The 14099-nt window shown below is 42.4% G+C and overlaps 1 protein-coding gene across 2 annotated transcripts in view; it reads right to left on the bottom strand.

Annotated features, from left to right (window-relative positions):
- Positions 1 to 14099, bottom strand: part of DGCR8 (DGCR8 microprocessor complex subunit) — a 36695-nt gene that overhangs the window by 18238 nt on the left and 4358 nt on the right. For both annotated transcript variants that reach the window (XM_079152180.1, XM_079152181.1), the window contains exons 2-9: positions 12714 to 13713; positions 12094 to 12253; positions 9048 to 9190; positions 8607 to 8889; positions 6653 to 6850; positions 6289 to 6390; positions 5423 to 5521; positions 3533 to 3615 (exon numbers count right to left, since the gene is read on the bottom strand). In XM_079152180.1, the coding sequence (XP_079008306.1) occupies positions 3533 to 3615; positions 5423 to 5521; positions 6289 to 6390; positions 6653 to 6850; positions 8607 to 8889; positions 9048 to 9190; positions 12094 to 12253; positions 12714 to 13433 (1788 nt within the window). In that variant the 5' untranslated portion in view covers positions 13434 to 13713. The remainder of the gene's footprint in view (positions 1 to 3532; positions 3616 to 5422; positions 5522 to 6288; positions 6391 to 6652; positions 6851 to 8606; positions 8890 to 9047; positions 9191 to 12093; positions 12254 to 12713; positions 13714 to 14099) is intronic.

The following is a 14099-nucleotide window of genomic DNA, read 5'->3' as shown; positions in this document are numbered from 1 at the left end:
CCATAAAGAGACAGAAACTGGGAGTGTAGCCCAATGGCTAAGTGCTTGCATAGCATCATGTCATGGGTTCAATCCCCAACAATGCTAAATTGGGCACTAGAGAAAGAGAGGAATTATAAAATAGTCACTAGAGAGGTTCCCCAGGAGATTCAAGCAGTCAGAAGAAAGAACAGCAAATTGATCAACTGAGATTATTCAGTCTGAAGAACAGAAAGGAAAAAAGAATGAAGAAAAACAGACTCAGAAACCCGTGGAATAATTTACTATTAGATATAACAATCTACATTAATCAGAGTTCCAAAAAGCAAAGAAATAAAAAGGCAAAAAGTATATTTAAAGAAACAGTGGCTGGAACTTTCCAAGTTGTATGAAAAACATTCATTTACAAGTCAAAGAAACTCAACTCAAAGGAACCCACACCTAGACACATTTGCTGAAGGTCTAAGAAGAGAATCTTGAAACCAGCAAAAAAAAAGGGGGGATTCAGTAAATACAAGCAAAATTCAATAAGATTAACAGCATTTCTCTTCAGAAACCACAAAGGTCAGAGAGCAGTAGATGACATATTCACAATATCAAGAAAAAGACTGAAAATCAAGAAATCTGTTCTAAGCTGGACATAGTGATGTATACCTCTGATCCAGGTTTCTCTGAAGGCTGAGTTCAAGGTCAGCATGGGAAATTTAGTAAGACCTTGTCTCAAAGTAAAAAATTTTTTAAAGGTGAGGAGGGGATGGGGATATAGCTCAGTGGTAAACACAAGGTCCTGGGCTCAATTCTAGTACCTATTACACAGGAACAAATTTTTACATGTAATTAAAGTTGGTATTAATCTGAACTAGCTGTTTTAATAAGTTTAGATGTTATTGGAATTCCTAGAACAACCACCAAGAAAATATCTCAAAAAATAGTAAAAGAAGGTACATTATAAAGTTCTACTTTAAAAAAAAAAAAAAAAGGGAAAGAAAATCCTATCTAGAATGAAAGGCAGGCAGGTACAGTGGTGCAAACCTATAATCCCAGCAACTTGGGAGGTTGCAGGAGGATTGCAAGTTTGAAACCAGTAACAGCAATTTAGCGAGGCCTTAAGCAACTTAATGAAACCCTGTCTCAAAATAAAAACTAAAAAGAGCTGGGGATATAGCTCAGTGGTAAACTGCACCTGGGTCAACCCCAGTACCAAATAAATATATATATAGGGCTAGTGGGTATAGCTCAGTAATAAAGTGCCCTGGGATTGATCAAAAATAAAAGTAGTGGCTAAAGTAGTAAACAGAAGTACAATTATAGATGAAAATCCTATATAGCTGTCCCTCAGTATTACATCTGTACACCAAAGATGTACAAACTTTGCTTGGTTGTCATCATCCCCTAAACAATATAGTACAGCAACTATTTATATTGTGTTGTTACAAATAATGTAGAGATTACTTATATGTAATATATATGAAGGTCAACTACATTTAAAAAGATCACCAATCAATAACCTAACTTGAAGGTTGGGGTTGTGGCTCAGTGGTAGAGCGCTTGACTAGCACATGTGAGGCACTCGGTTCAATTCTCAGCACTGCATTTAAATAAATTAATAAAATAAAAGGTCCATCAACAACTAAAAACTTTTTTTAAAATAACCTAACTTGAAGAAGACACCAGAAAATGAGGAATCAAAGCAAAACCTAAACACAAAGCTGGCAAAAAGAAGGAAATAATAAAGACTACAGTGGAAATTAATACGGAAGAATTAAAAAAAAAAAATCAACAAAACAAATGGACACTTCAGAAGATCAACAATATGATAAAAAAAGGAACACTAAAAAATTAGTAAAATCAATAATAAATCTGGGACCATCACTACCTTATACAAATAAAAAAAGGATCACAAGGAAACATTATCAATATGCTAATGAAAGAAATAACCTAGATTAAATGGAAAATTCCTAGAAAGACACAACTATCAAAACTACCACAAGAAGAAAGAGAAAACCTATATAGACCTATAACAAGTAAGATTAAATTAGTAATTAAATAACTTCAAACAGAAAATTGGCTCAGAACATTTCACTGGGTAAATTCTATCAAACATTTTTAAAAATGAATACTAATCCTTCACAGGCATTCCACATACTAGAAGAAGCACTTTTCAACTTGTTCCAGAAAGCAAATATTACCCTGATAACAACACTAGACAAAGACATCACAAGAAAACTACACACCAATATCCTTTATAAATATAGATGCAAAATACTAACAAACCAAGTCCAGCAATACATAAAAATGATTATATGGTATGACAAAGTGAAATTTACCTCAAGAATACGAAGCTGGTTTAATATCCAAAATTCGGTAATAATATACTATACTAAAATAAACCATAGTAAATCAAAAGACAAAACCACATGATCACCTATCTCCATACAAGTAGAAAAGGCACCTGACAAAATCCAACAATAATCTCTAATAAAAATTCTCAGTAGGGGGTTGTGATATAGCTCAGTGGTAAAGCACCTGCCAAGCATGCATGAGGCCTTAGGTTTGATTCCCCAGTACTACCAAAAAAAAAAAAAAAAAAGAAAGAAAAGGAAATTCTCAGTAGTAAACTGGATGGGGTGGCACATGTCAATAATCCCAGCTACTCTAGAGGCTAAGGTAGAAGGCTCCCTTGAACCCAAGAGTCCAGGTCCAACCTAGATAACACAGTGAGACTCTGTCTCAAAAAAATAAAAAAATTCAGCACAACCAGAAATAAGAGGAAACATCCTCATTCTGATAAAAATCTACAGCTAACAATACAGCATGCTAAGCAAAGAAACTAGTCACAAAAGACCACATATGGTATGACTCCATTTATATGAAATGTTTGGAACTGGCAAAATACAGGATCAGAAATCAGATTAGTGGTTGTCAGGGACTAAAAACCAGGAAGAACCTGGGAGTGACTTGCTGCTAATAGGCTTGGAGTTTCTTTTTGGAGTGATAAAAATATTCTAAAATTAGACAGTTGTGATGGTGTTCCAACTCTGAATACACAAAAATCCACTGAGTTGTATTTTTTTAAAAGTTCCAATTTTATAGTATACATATCATCTCAACAAAACTGTCATTAAAAAAGAATCCCTCCTTCAGAGTTTGAAAAGCGTTGGCTAGAAGTAACCATAAAATCATATTTACACTAAGAAGTTTAGAAATAGTTTTAAATGGTTCTAAAGCACAGAGAATAATCGAAATCTTATAGATTCTACCTCAAAGGTTCATTCCCACCACAGATCTACATTTATAGTGTACACTCAACGTTGCAAAACACAAGGGACAAAAATCTCCAACAAAAAGGACAAATTTTCCCTGCTTGCACAAAAGACAAGCAAATTTTCTCTTTTATGAAATATGAACAATAATCTGGGGCTGCATGACTACATCCTTGGCACAGGGCACAGAGGACATGGGCACGGCCTGTGGGCAAGCCTCAGATCAAGTCAATAGAGAGTGGCTATACTGTAGCCACAGCTCTAGACAGGGCAGGACCATGAGAACTCACCTCCAGTTCTTCACTGTCTTTTGGCTTCTCCTCAGAGGTCTGTTTAACAAAATCAGGAATGAGGATTTCCAGTGTGGCTCGGGCTATAAAAAGAAAAAGCCCAAGGGTGAGAGAGCAAATGCAGTCCTCTTTCTGGGGCTCCAGCCAAAAGGGAAGCCAGGTACACTGCCTGGCCTATAGAGTGTGCCATGTGCTAGTTCCCATCCCCACAGTTCAGAGGAGTAAGTAAAGGTGTTGGGGGAGCATTTTAGAGGAAGGGTCAGGATAGGATGGGGGAAAAAAGCACATCCTGAGGAAGGGAGATAGTGGGACAGGCTACAGGAAGCTTCACAAGCCACCCCAAGTGTGTACACTTTTACCAAGAAGTCCACATCACAGGCAAGGGAGGAATTGAGATCTGTTTTATAAGAACTGCTTTGATGGTGTGTGAAAAATTAGCTTGAGAAGGCCAGGAGAGAGGCCCGATAGCAGACTACTGCAGGTATCCAGAACAGGGCTCAGGGCAGTGGCTGCCTTGGGCAGGGAGAGGCAATCACACCTGAGGTACATTCTGGGGAGAACATAAGCAGGGCAGAGCAAAGGGACGACACCCAAGTGAACAGGGCTGCTACCCACCACTGGGGAGGATTAGTGCAATAGCCCATGTGCTGATGACTTAGTCTGACCCAGTCAAAGTTCAATTGCCAGCAAGATATCACAGCAAAATAAATAAGTAAAAAAGACATTCCAATGCAGATGTCTAGTGCTAGAGTCAGGGTGGAGGAAGCAAATTCCAGCACTTGGGCAGCAAAAGGTGACCCTGCCGAGGGAACAGCCCAGACCACTCTCCAGGACATTTCCACCCCTACACCAGGCCCCGTTCTATAGATTACATGCTCAAAACCTTGGTGACACCAGTTTTAGGTAGAATCTCCCTAACACTGACAGCAGGCCTTCCAGGGGACTGAAGTGGACAGTGTAAGCCTTGGATCAGCCATGCAGAGGAAATAACAGACAATAAACACGATGCAGAAAGGTTTCCCATTGTTCTCAGCATTCACTACCAAAAAAGCAACAGAGGGACACTCTTGAGTTCCAGAAGCAGAAAAGATTTTCGCTGCCCCTGAAATCCAGTAAAACTATACACACTTTCTGCTCTATACAGGGCAGATCTGCTCTGGAAGACAACATGATCATGGGAGAAACCTTAAGAATAGGCCTGTGAACTTAAGGGCTAAGGGGACAACAAACATTACTCTGCTACGTGCACCTCCAGAGGCCAAATAACCAAATATTAGAGTAAAATGGCTTTAGTGAAAGAATGCCATCTATTACTAGGGCTAGGCATGGAAGTGAATAGGAAGTACATGGTCCAAAAGAGCAATGGATTTGAATCAATAAACACCACTTTTCTAGGAGATGAGTTATGCTGTATACAATGAGCAATTAGTCCCTAATGTGGTAAGAACTCAGGAAATAGACCTAAAACTGTCAAAACCACTTAAGAATGGTGGCAGCATGCTGATCCGCCTCCTCTCTCTACTAACATGCCCATATTTTGTTCAGTTTAAAAACAAACCTGTGTACAACACGCACCAGGCATGGCCCAGTTGGCTGCAAGTACAGTTTAACCAGTGCATGGCCAGGACACGCATAGTAGACACTGGCCCAGCTGTCATTCAGCAGAGAGGGACTTTCTGTTTTACTTTCAAGTCTCATACTTTACCCTATTTCAGTCTATTCCAATGCAAATATAATAGTAAAAATCAAGTAGATGATTACATAAATAATATCAATGTGCCCCACCCACACACCCACACCTGTTGCCACTGCTCAGCCCTGCCCCTAACAAGGGAAAGGCAGACCCAGCAGGCATCATATGTCTCTAGGACACTGAAGCAAGCACATTACCAGCTTTATTCTTCGCAAGTTTTTTGCTGCTTGCAGTTCCAGATCCATAAGTCACACCATCAATGGTCACCGAGGCACCAAAAGGTTCACTTGGATTCTCTTAAAATTAAAATTACTTGTTTTAAAACACACTTGCCAAGACATGAAGTGTGTGCACACACACAATCTGCCCACACTGACATTCAATTTTGCTCATCTGCAAAGATTACAGACTCCCTGAGGTATGAAGACAGGGCTGAGGATGGTTAGGTACAGAGGGCACAGCTGGGAAAATTGACAGAAATGGGGAACTATGAGAGACTGAGTCAAAGGGGATGCAGGAGCTAGAGACAGAGCCTCCTGGGACAGGGATAAAGCCTCTGAAAGATGGACACAGGACTGCTAGGAGTGGGGAATCACAGGATGCAGTGAACCAGAGACACAACCAGGCTTTGACTTCCAAAGACAGACTAGTTTACACAAAAGTGTGCGGAGAATGTCATGGAAGACAGCTGGTGGGATGTGGGGGCCCAAGGCCTATTCATCCACTGGGGATACCAAGGACCAGGAAAGGACCCAAGGCACAGTGGGGAGGCCTTCCTCACAAGGCTCTGAGACAACACAAGGTCAAGAGCCAGCAAGGCAAATGGGAAGAACTAAAGAAAGGTTGTCAGGAAACAGGGGAGACACAGAAAGCAGAGCCATTCACCCTCAGACAGGGCACATCTCTTTGAAAACAAAGTACCTATCTGTAATACACTTCTTTGACTTTCCTTTATACTTCTATTCCATTTGAATAGGATGAATACTAAGCTACCACCTCCCCAGCCCAGACCAAAGTGACATGCATGATTCTTTAGGAATGAAATGGAGAAAGTCAAACTTACCACATTCAAAGAAATTATAAACAGGGCGAACTTTGAGGACACGCTGCATGTACTCATGAAGGATGCAGACCTCGGATTTCCCGTTGGGGTTAATAACAAACTCTGTGACAAGAAGGACCATCTCAGCAACAGTGTGAGGAGATGCCACAAGTTAGCATTCAGGGACCTGGCACCATCTGCATTACTGAATCATTCATTAGGGGCTCCCCACTGTGAATGTGGCAGACCTCTGCATTCACAGGATAAACATAAGCTCCAAATTAAGTGCAATTCACCCACAAAATACACACACTAAACAAATGGAATTAAAAAAAAAAAAAAAAAAACTAGTGTGCTGATGTTGACATTTACAAGCCCAATTCACCTTTCTTTGTAGGCGCATCTTGCACAGATAAAGTGATGAGTTTCTGATTGGCTGGTAGGATTGGTCTCTCAGACTCAGCCTGCTTCCGCTTCATCTCACGGTTGAACTGCCGTCGCTCTGCCCACGTCCTAAATTTTTTCACAGTAACTTGCTCAAAATCAAAACGCTTCTCCAGGTAGTTTCGAAATTCCTCCAGATCTGTGCAAGATTTACAAGAGAACCCGACTAAACTTTCAAAGCAAGAGTCATGTTCCCTCAGCCCTGTACACAGGACAGTGAAAGGCTACTTGTCAAATAGGCCCATGCCACATGATACCCATTTCCCTTTCCCTGTTCCCTTCAAAGTATAAAGAAAGTGAGGAATCAAATCTCACTCTGGCAGTTCAAATTATTCTGGCAGGTCCCATATGGTTAGATTCTTGGGATGCCCTTTTATCTTATTTGAAGCAAAAACAAAAATGGGGGAAAAAAGCTTAAAAGAAAGAAAAAACAAAAATCACACAATCTTCAGACCTCTCCCTTTATCAAAATAAGTACCTAGAGGCTGGGGTTGTAGCTAAGTTGTAGAACACTTGCCTAGCATACGTGAGGCATGGGGTTCAATCCTCAGCACCACATAAAAATAAATAAATAAAACAAAGGTATTGTGTCTGTCTACAACTTAAAAAAAAAAAAAAGTACCTAAGGCTGAGATATAATTCAGCTTGTAGAGCATTTGCCTAGCATGTACAAGGCCCTGTTTGATTGCTAGCACCTCAAAAACAAGAAAGATAGAAAGAAAATGAAAAGTATCTGATTTCCAATAGCAGCTTTCCTGTACTACTCTTTACCTTCTCACTCTTTCCTTCCACCCTGCCACTTCTGCATTCACTTAACACATCCAGAGAGCACCCTTCCTTGGGGCCTTTTTATTTGTCAAGCCTCTTCCCAGGCCACTTCCCCTACCTCAGCAACAGTTCTCTCCTCTCCACACCTCTTCCAGAGCACCTCACATTCAACTGAGTTATAGCATAATCTGTGCAGCAATACACAGACAAGCATAATTCCTGAAAACAAAAAGTCCTCTTTCAAAGTGATCCAGCAGGTAGGCTCAAAGAGATCTCCCACCACTAAAGAGAGGTCTATTACTTGAGAGGACAGAACTAAGCTAAAAGATGTGGAAGTGAGACTGGGAAACATCAATACATATCCAAAAAGCAACTGGAAATTTTAAGAAATACATGGATTGAAGCGTACAGACTGAAGGCTCATTCTGAGCGACTCAGGATAAATTCAAACAATACCACATGAGCACATTCTACCAAAAAACTCAGGGTTCAGGAAAGATCATATAAGCAACCAGAAAGGAAAGGGCTGGTAGGCACTGCTGGCCCTTTCTCCATGGCAGCCCAAACCACATAGATTCTGCAGAGCCTGGGCACAGGAACTTGTCAATGCCTCACTTGAACCTTGTCAATGCCAGGTTCTCTCAAAAGTACAGAGACAGGGGGCTGGGGTGTGGCTCAGTGGTAGAGCGCTTGTCTAGCATGTGTGAGGCACTGAGTTCGATTCTCAGCACTATGTACAAATAAATAAAATAAAGGTCCATTGACAACTACAAATATATTAAAAAAAAAAAAAAAAAAAAAGTAGGGAGACAGGCCTTTCCAGTCAAGCAGGAACAGACACACACATAGATGCAACTAGGAACAAGAAACGATAGTTTGGGGCTGGAGTTGTGGCTCAGTGGTAGAACACTTGCCTGGCATGTGTGAGGCCCTGGGTTCAATACTCAGGACCAAATAAAATTAAACAAGATTCATTGACAACTAAAAAGTATATTAAAAAAAAGAAAGAAAGAAATGATGGTTTGGTGGGAGGAATAAGTTCTCAGAGTAGGACTGGGATGCAGAAGCACCCTTGCAGATGGGTTCTAGGTGGCAAAGAGTGAAGAAAACTCCCTAGGAAAACTTACCAACTGACTCATCTTTGCACACCTCAACTTTGGCCTTCACCTGCCCCAGGGCCCCAGGGGCTGCCTCAGCTCCCAGCAGGTCCTTTTCATCTGGTGGCCCGGAATCTGCGCCCATGGGGTCAGGTTCTTCCAGGGAGAACTCCAGTTCTGTAGATCGGCTCAGGGGTTTGATAGGGGACACCTCCCCACTGGGGGTAAGTTCACTGCTCTGCTCCCGTTCCTCATTGTCCTTCATTTTCTTATAATGCAGACAGGGAATGCTACTCAGAGGAGGGTCATGTTTCTGTGGACAACGAGGTTACAAGAGGTTACAAGAACAACCCAAAGTCTGAAAACCTGATGCCTTTCACCAGCCTCCATTTGGCTATAGTGCAAAACACTGCAGACAGGCACATTTCAGTCAGACAGGCACCCTAAATTCACGACTGATGTCTCCCCTACCCGTATGCTTCCTGTTCCCAAGAAGTAGGGCCTGGACCAGGTGACCACCCGAGACTCTCTGTGCAGGTACACGGGGACGCCAGAGTTATGGAAAGTCATGATCCAGCCGTCAGGCAGCGGTTCTGTAGGTGGGCGACCACGACCTATATGGAAGATGCGAACATCTTGCAATTACTTTTAAAAACACTGTCACCACAGAGCCTCCTGCGCATCAAACTTTCTGTTTGTGTATTTGTATATTTTGGTCTTTCCAGAGAATTCAAGTTCCTATGTCTTGCTCCCTATGAGTTCTAAGTCAGCATTTGGTGTAAGATAGGAACTTATACATGAAGAATCAGTATATGAGGAGCCTGGAATAGGGCTGTGCAAGATAAGAGTTCTCACCTCAGCTCTTGTCACTACTTCTGGTGAGCATTGTTATTTCTCTACTGCCTGCTCAACCAAGGACACACACAACCCAGGGGCCAGATATGCTTTGCTAACAAACTGCAATATCTATCAACCAGTATTCCCAGTGACCAGGTGGCATGCCATTATAAAACACTACTTCAAATTAATAAATTTTATATTGGTGGGTTTGTTGTTGTTTTTTGTTTGGTTGGTTGGTTTTGGTAGCAGGAATTGAACCAGAGCCACATCCTCAGCCCTTTTCATTTTATACTTTGAGACAGTATCTCACTAAGTTGCTTAGGGCCTTGCTAAGTTGATGAAGCTGGCTTTGAACCACAATCCTCCTGTCTCAGTCTCCCAAGTCGCTGGGATGACAGGCATGTGCTACAGCACCCAGCTCCATATTGGTTTTAAGATACTACTCCCAATCCCTTCCTTGCTTTATAGGCCATAAGAAAAAGATATCAGGATTTTTCTCTCTCTCTCTCTCTCTTTCTTTTAACCTGTGAATGCTAGGGCACCCCAGGGCCTTACACACTAGACAAGAATTCTACCACTGGGGTTGGGGGTGTAGCTCAGTGGTAGAGCACTTGCCTAAGATGTGTGACACACTTGTGTTTGATCCTCAGCATCACATAAAAATAAATAAAATAAAGGTACTGTGTCTGTCTACAGCTAAAAAAATTTTTTTAATTAAAAAAAAAAAAAGAACTCTACCACTGAGCTACATCCCTAGTCCTTTTATTATTTTTGAGACAAAGTCTTGCTAAGTTGCCCACAGTGGCCTTGAATTTGTGATCCTATTGCCTCGGCCTCCCTAGTAACAGATTACAGGTGTGCATCAACATATCTGCAAATTTCAGACTTTTTATTCACTTGCCACTCATCACTGACAGATCTGACTGCAAGAAAAGCACAAGGCAAAAACTTAACTAAAACAATGTTCTTACTGATATTAAAAGCAAAATAAAATTTAGAAACTAAAGAAAAAAATGCAAATGAAACCCAACATACTATATATGATGAAAAAAATAATTACATACTTGTAATCGCAGTCATTCAGGAGGCTGAGGCAGGAGGATCATAAGTTCAAACAACTTAGTGAAGCCCTCTACTACTTAGCAACACCCTGTCTCACAAATATAAAAAGGGCTGGTAATATGGCTTAGTAGTTAAGTGCTCCTGGGTCCAATCCCTTTTACCAAATAAATAAATGAATATTTTTAAAAAGAAAAAAAGTATCAGTGACTCTCAAGGAAATGTAGTGGCACCTCTGGGTAAGACCCCACCAAGCAGACCTGACCCTGGGCCCTGTACCTAACACAGAGGCCACTATCAGACATGGCCCAGAAAGGTGTGCTGCAGTTCAGAGCATACCCTGTGGTCACTCCCTCCCAGAGTTTGGGTCAAGGTGGAGCTTCTTCATAGCATCTTTGGGCTAACTCTGGAGAAGCTAACAATGCAAAGCCAAGCATAATAGACAACACACGTTCATCCTGACCATTCATCTATGACAATAAGCAATCATAACCAGCCCAGCAGTCTGAAGGCCTTACAGCAGCTGTAAGCACTGAGGTCCCTGCTATGGCTCTTACTAGGCAGTTTGGCAGGCCAGGTCTACTGCTGATCTATGGGTTACATAGAATGGACTTAGGTTGATATGCTCAGAATAAGACTGCTGAAACTACAGGAAGAACACAATGCCAACCTTCCAAAGGCACCACCTCTTGCCTCACACATCTTCTAGAATCTATACCCCCAGGTTCATTTCATCTGCAATTACCTATCCTGACACCCCTCTACCCATCTGCCAGCAAACAAAAGGTATCTGCTCATTTGTCTCGAGTGGCCCAAGGAGGGCAGTCACATGCCATCTAATTCTCACTTGCTACCCCAGTCATTCATCATCTCCGGCACCCAGAGTATCATCCATGTGCCTGAGACCTCATGCCTCTCTTCAGCCCTTCTTCTGAGTCCAACCTCTCTACCAGGACAACCATAGGTGCCTCTAGGCAAGTACAGACTGAAACTAACCCCAACTCATCCTACACCTGCTCCACTTTAATGTCAGAACCTCACAGCACAATTCTGGGTACCTCCCAACTGCTGTCCCATTAATGGTCCTCATATCCAAGTGGAAGACCTACTGCATACACACCTAAAACACTACCATATCTCTCAAAGAATATTCCACCTTGCCCACCTAAAGTGCACATGCTATGCTGAGGTTCAGGAGTCAAGTTCTAAATAAAAATTGGGTAACAACAAAGGCCTATCTCCAATGGTTTCCCATGTCAGCTGGTACAGAACCTGAACCATAACCATCACCTGCCACCTTGCTAAACACCCACCCTAGGGCTTCCACATCCTTTGGCTGCCAGTTTTCTTGTCTTCTGGCACATACTGATGCTCTCTCCTCAAGGGTCTAAGGCTCTGTAGTTTCCAAAGTACTTAAGAGGATCTGTACCTGGGTTGTGCACATGTGTGTATCCTCACATCCAATGTTTTCCCTTTTATCAGACATGATTGCTATACTCAAACACATGTCTCTACCCAACTGATGCCTGATACCAGAGGGTTCTCAAAACATTTTTTGTGAAGAAAACAACAGTACTTCTAATGCCTGGAAATACTACTTTGTGACCCACCAACTTACTTTTCAGCACTGTTTTAATCTTGGTCATCATGGGCTGCACAGTTGTCTCTCCATCAGATGGATGGTCACTGTCTCCTCCATATTTTTCCTCTGTTCGCCTCTTCTTGGGAGCACAAAGGCCTTCTTCCAGCAAAGCATCCACATCATTGTCAAAGTCATCCTGCAAAACAAGGTGTTCAGACCTCACAGACCCCAGTGCCTGTTCTCCTGCACCACAGGCAAGTTTAACAACATTAGGACAGACACAGAGCAGCGGTGCTCAAGGGGGCCTAGGTGTGCCCTGAGGGTGCATGATCATCTGAAAAACAAACAGGATGAAACAAGTGAAACCAAGACACCTGGTCCAGGTGCACACCCTGCTAAGGAGGCTTACTCAGCAGCACCTGCCAAATGAGATTGGAAAGAGGATACAAGGCCAGATATCAGCCAAACTTTTCATTAAGAAACTTAAAAATGTGGACTCCTTACATCCTTCTCTTCTCAAGTGCTGCTGAGAAACCTCACATGGGTTTGGCTCCTGTTTTTGTTTTTCATTTTCCTGCTTTCAAAAGATACAGTCATTCCCAAACCTCTCTTTGGGTTTTGCTCAGAGCCCTCCAGAGAAGGGGTCGCCAACATACCTCGTAGGAGAAATTCAAGGCTTCTTCATCCACTCTGTCTCTTTGAACGATTGCTTTAGCCGTGAACCCGCCTGTTCCTTCTTCATCTAGCTCCAAATTGTCAGTAAAATCTTCTAACTCATCGAGCACTGCATACTCCACTCTCTTTTCCTGATCCAGCTCATTCTCCTCATCCTTCTTATCCGCACTCTCACCCCCTACACCTACCCCATTACCAACACTCCCGCCAAAGGGACAAGCATGCATGTCTCCACTGACAGGGCTAAGGAGCAGACCACATTCGGCCCGAGTGTCGCGCTCCACTCCTGTGTATAGCACTTTCCTGTCCTTACTCCTGCAGCTCTCAGTAAAGCTCACACTAATCTTTACATCCTTAAGCAACTTAAGGTCAGGGGAGAACTTCCGGACCGCAGGTGCGTGCCGGGCGGTGCGTGGGCTGTGGCCACTACAGTTCGGGTCTATGAGGAGGCGGCCCTTAGAGAAGGATCCTTTGGAGAGAAGAGAAGCTCCGCAGAAGTTGAATGGGTCCTCAGCAGGGGGTTCGGACTGTCCATCACCACCAGAGCCAACGTCCATTACCTCTGCATCACTGGACGTTTGCAGGGGAGGTGGTGGAGACTGTTCACAGGGCAGCACTTGGAAAGGGCAAGCTCGGTTCTCCATCATCGCTTCTCCTGCGGGCTCACGCGGGAGAGGAGAGGGACTCTCATATGTCTCCATATTAAAAGCAGTTAAGACTATTTTAAAAGACCAAAGTTTTAAAACACCTTACATAAATCTATACAGCTAACATGCACAAGTCCGTCGAGACCCGGTGCCGTCCTGCCCACGCTGTGCACACTGGCTGCTTAGTCAAGCTGGCCACATTGCTCTTTTCATTAATGTAGACAGCTTTTAGAACCACTGCCTCAATTATTGGAAATCACAATGCACTCAGCTTAAAAGACTGACGACTAAGTAAGTCTGTCTTCATGCCAAAGTGGCACCTTTCTTCTTCCACCTGCAAAGAAATTTAAAAATACCGTCACGAAATGACAAAAATCTTCCACTTCCCTGGTACGAAGAATCAAGTGCTATTAACAGCATAGTAAAGTGCTTAAAATAATACTGCCTACAAGAACCTCTTAGACATCAGAACACACTAACTTCACTGTTTTCCTTCAGCACCTAAATTATAATTTAAGTGAAATATTTAAACTGTCCACTTTAACTTCTATTTTAGAAGCACAAAAATAATATAATAAGGCTCAAAAAGGTTTTTAAAAACTACACTAAACTCTACCATAGTGTTCCACTAACTCATCCTATTTAAGTAGGTAATCAAGCATGCAGTGGGGGCTGCCCTTTCTGGAACACACAAAGTGTGTGGCCTCCCTCAGGCCATCA

The sequence above is a fragment of the Sciurus vulgaris genome, assembly GCF_902686455.1.
Source record: "Sciurus vulgaris genome assembly, chromosome: 8".
NCBI lineage: Eukaryota > Metazoa > Chordata > Mammalia > Rodentia > Sciuridae > Sciurus > Sciurus vulgaris.
This window is presented reverse-complemented; position numbering and strand designations above follow the sequence as displayed.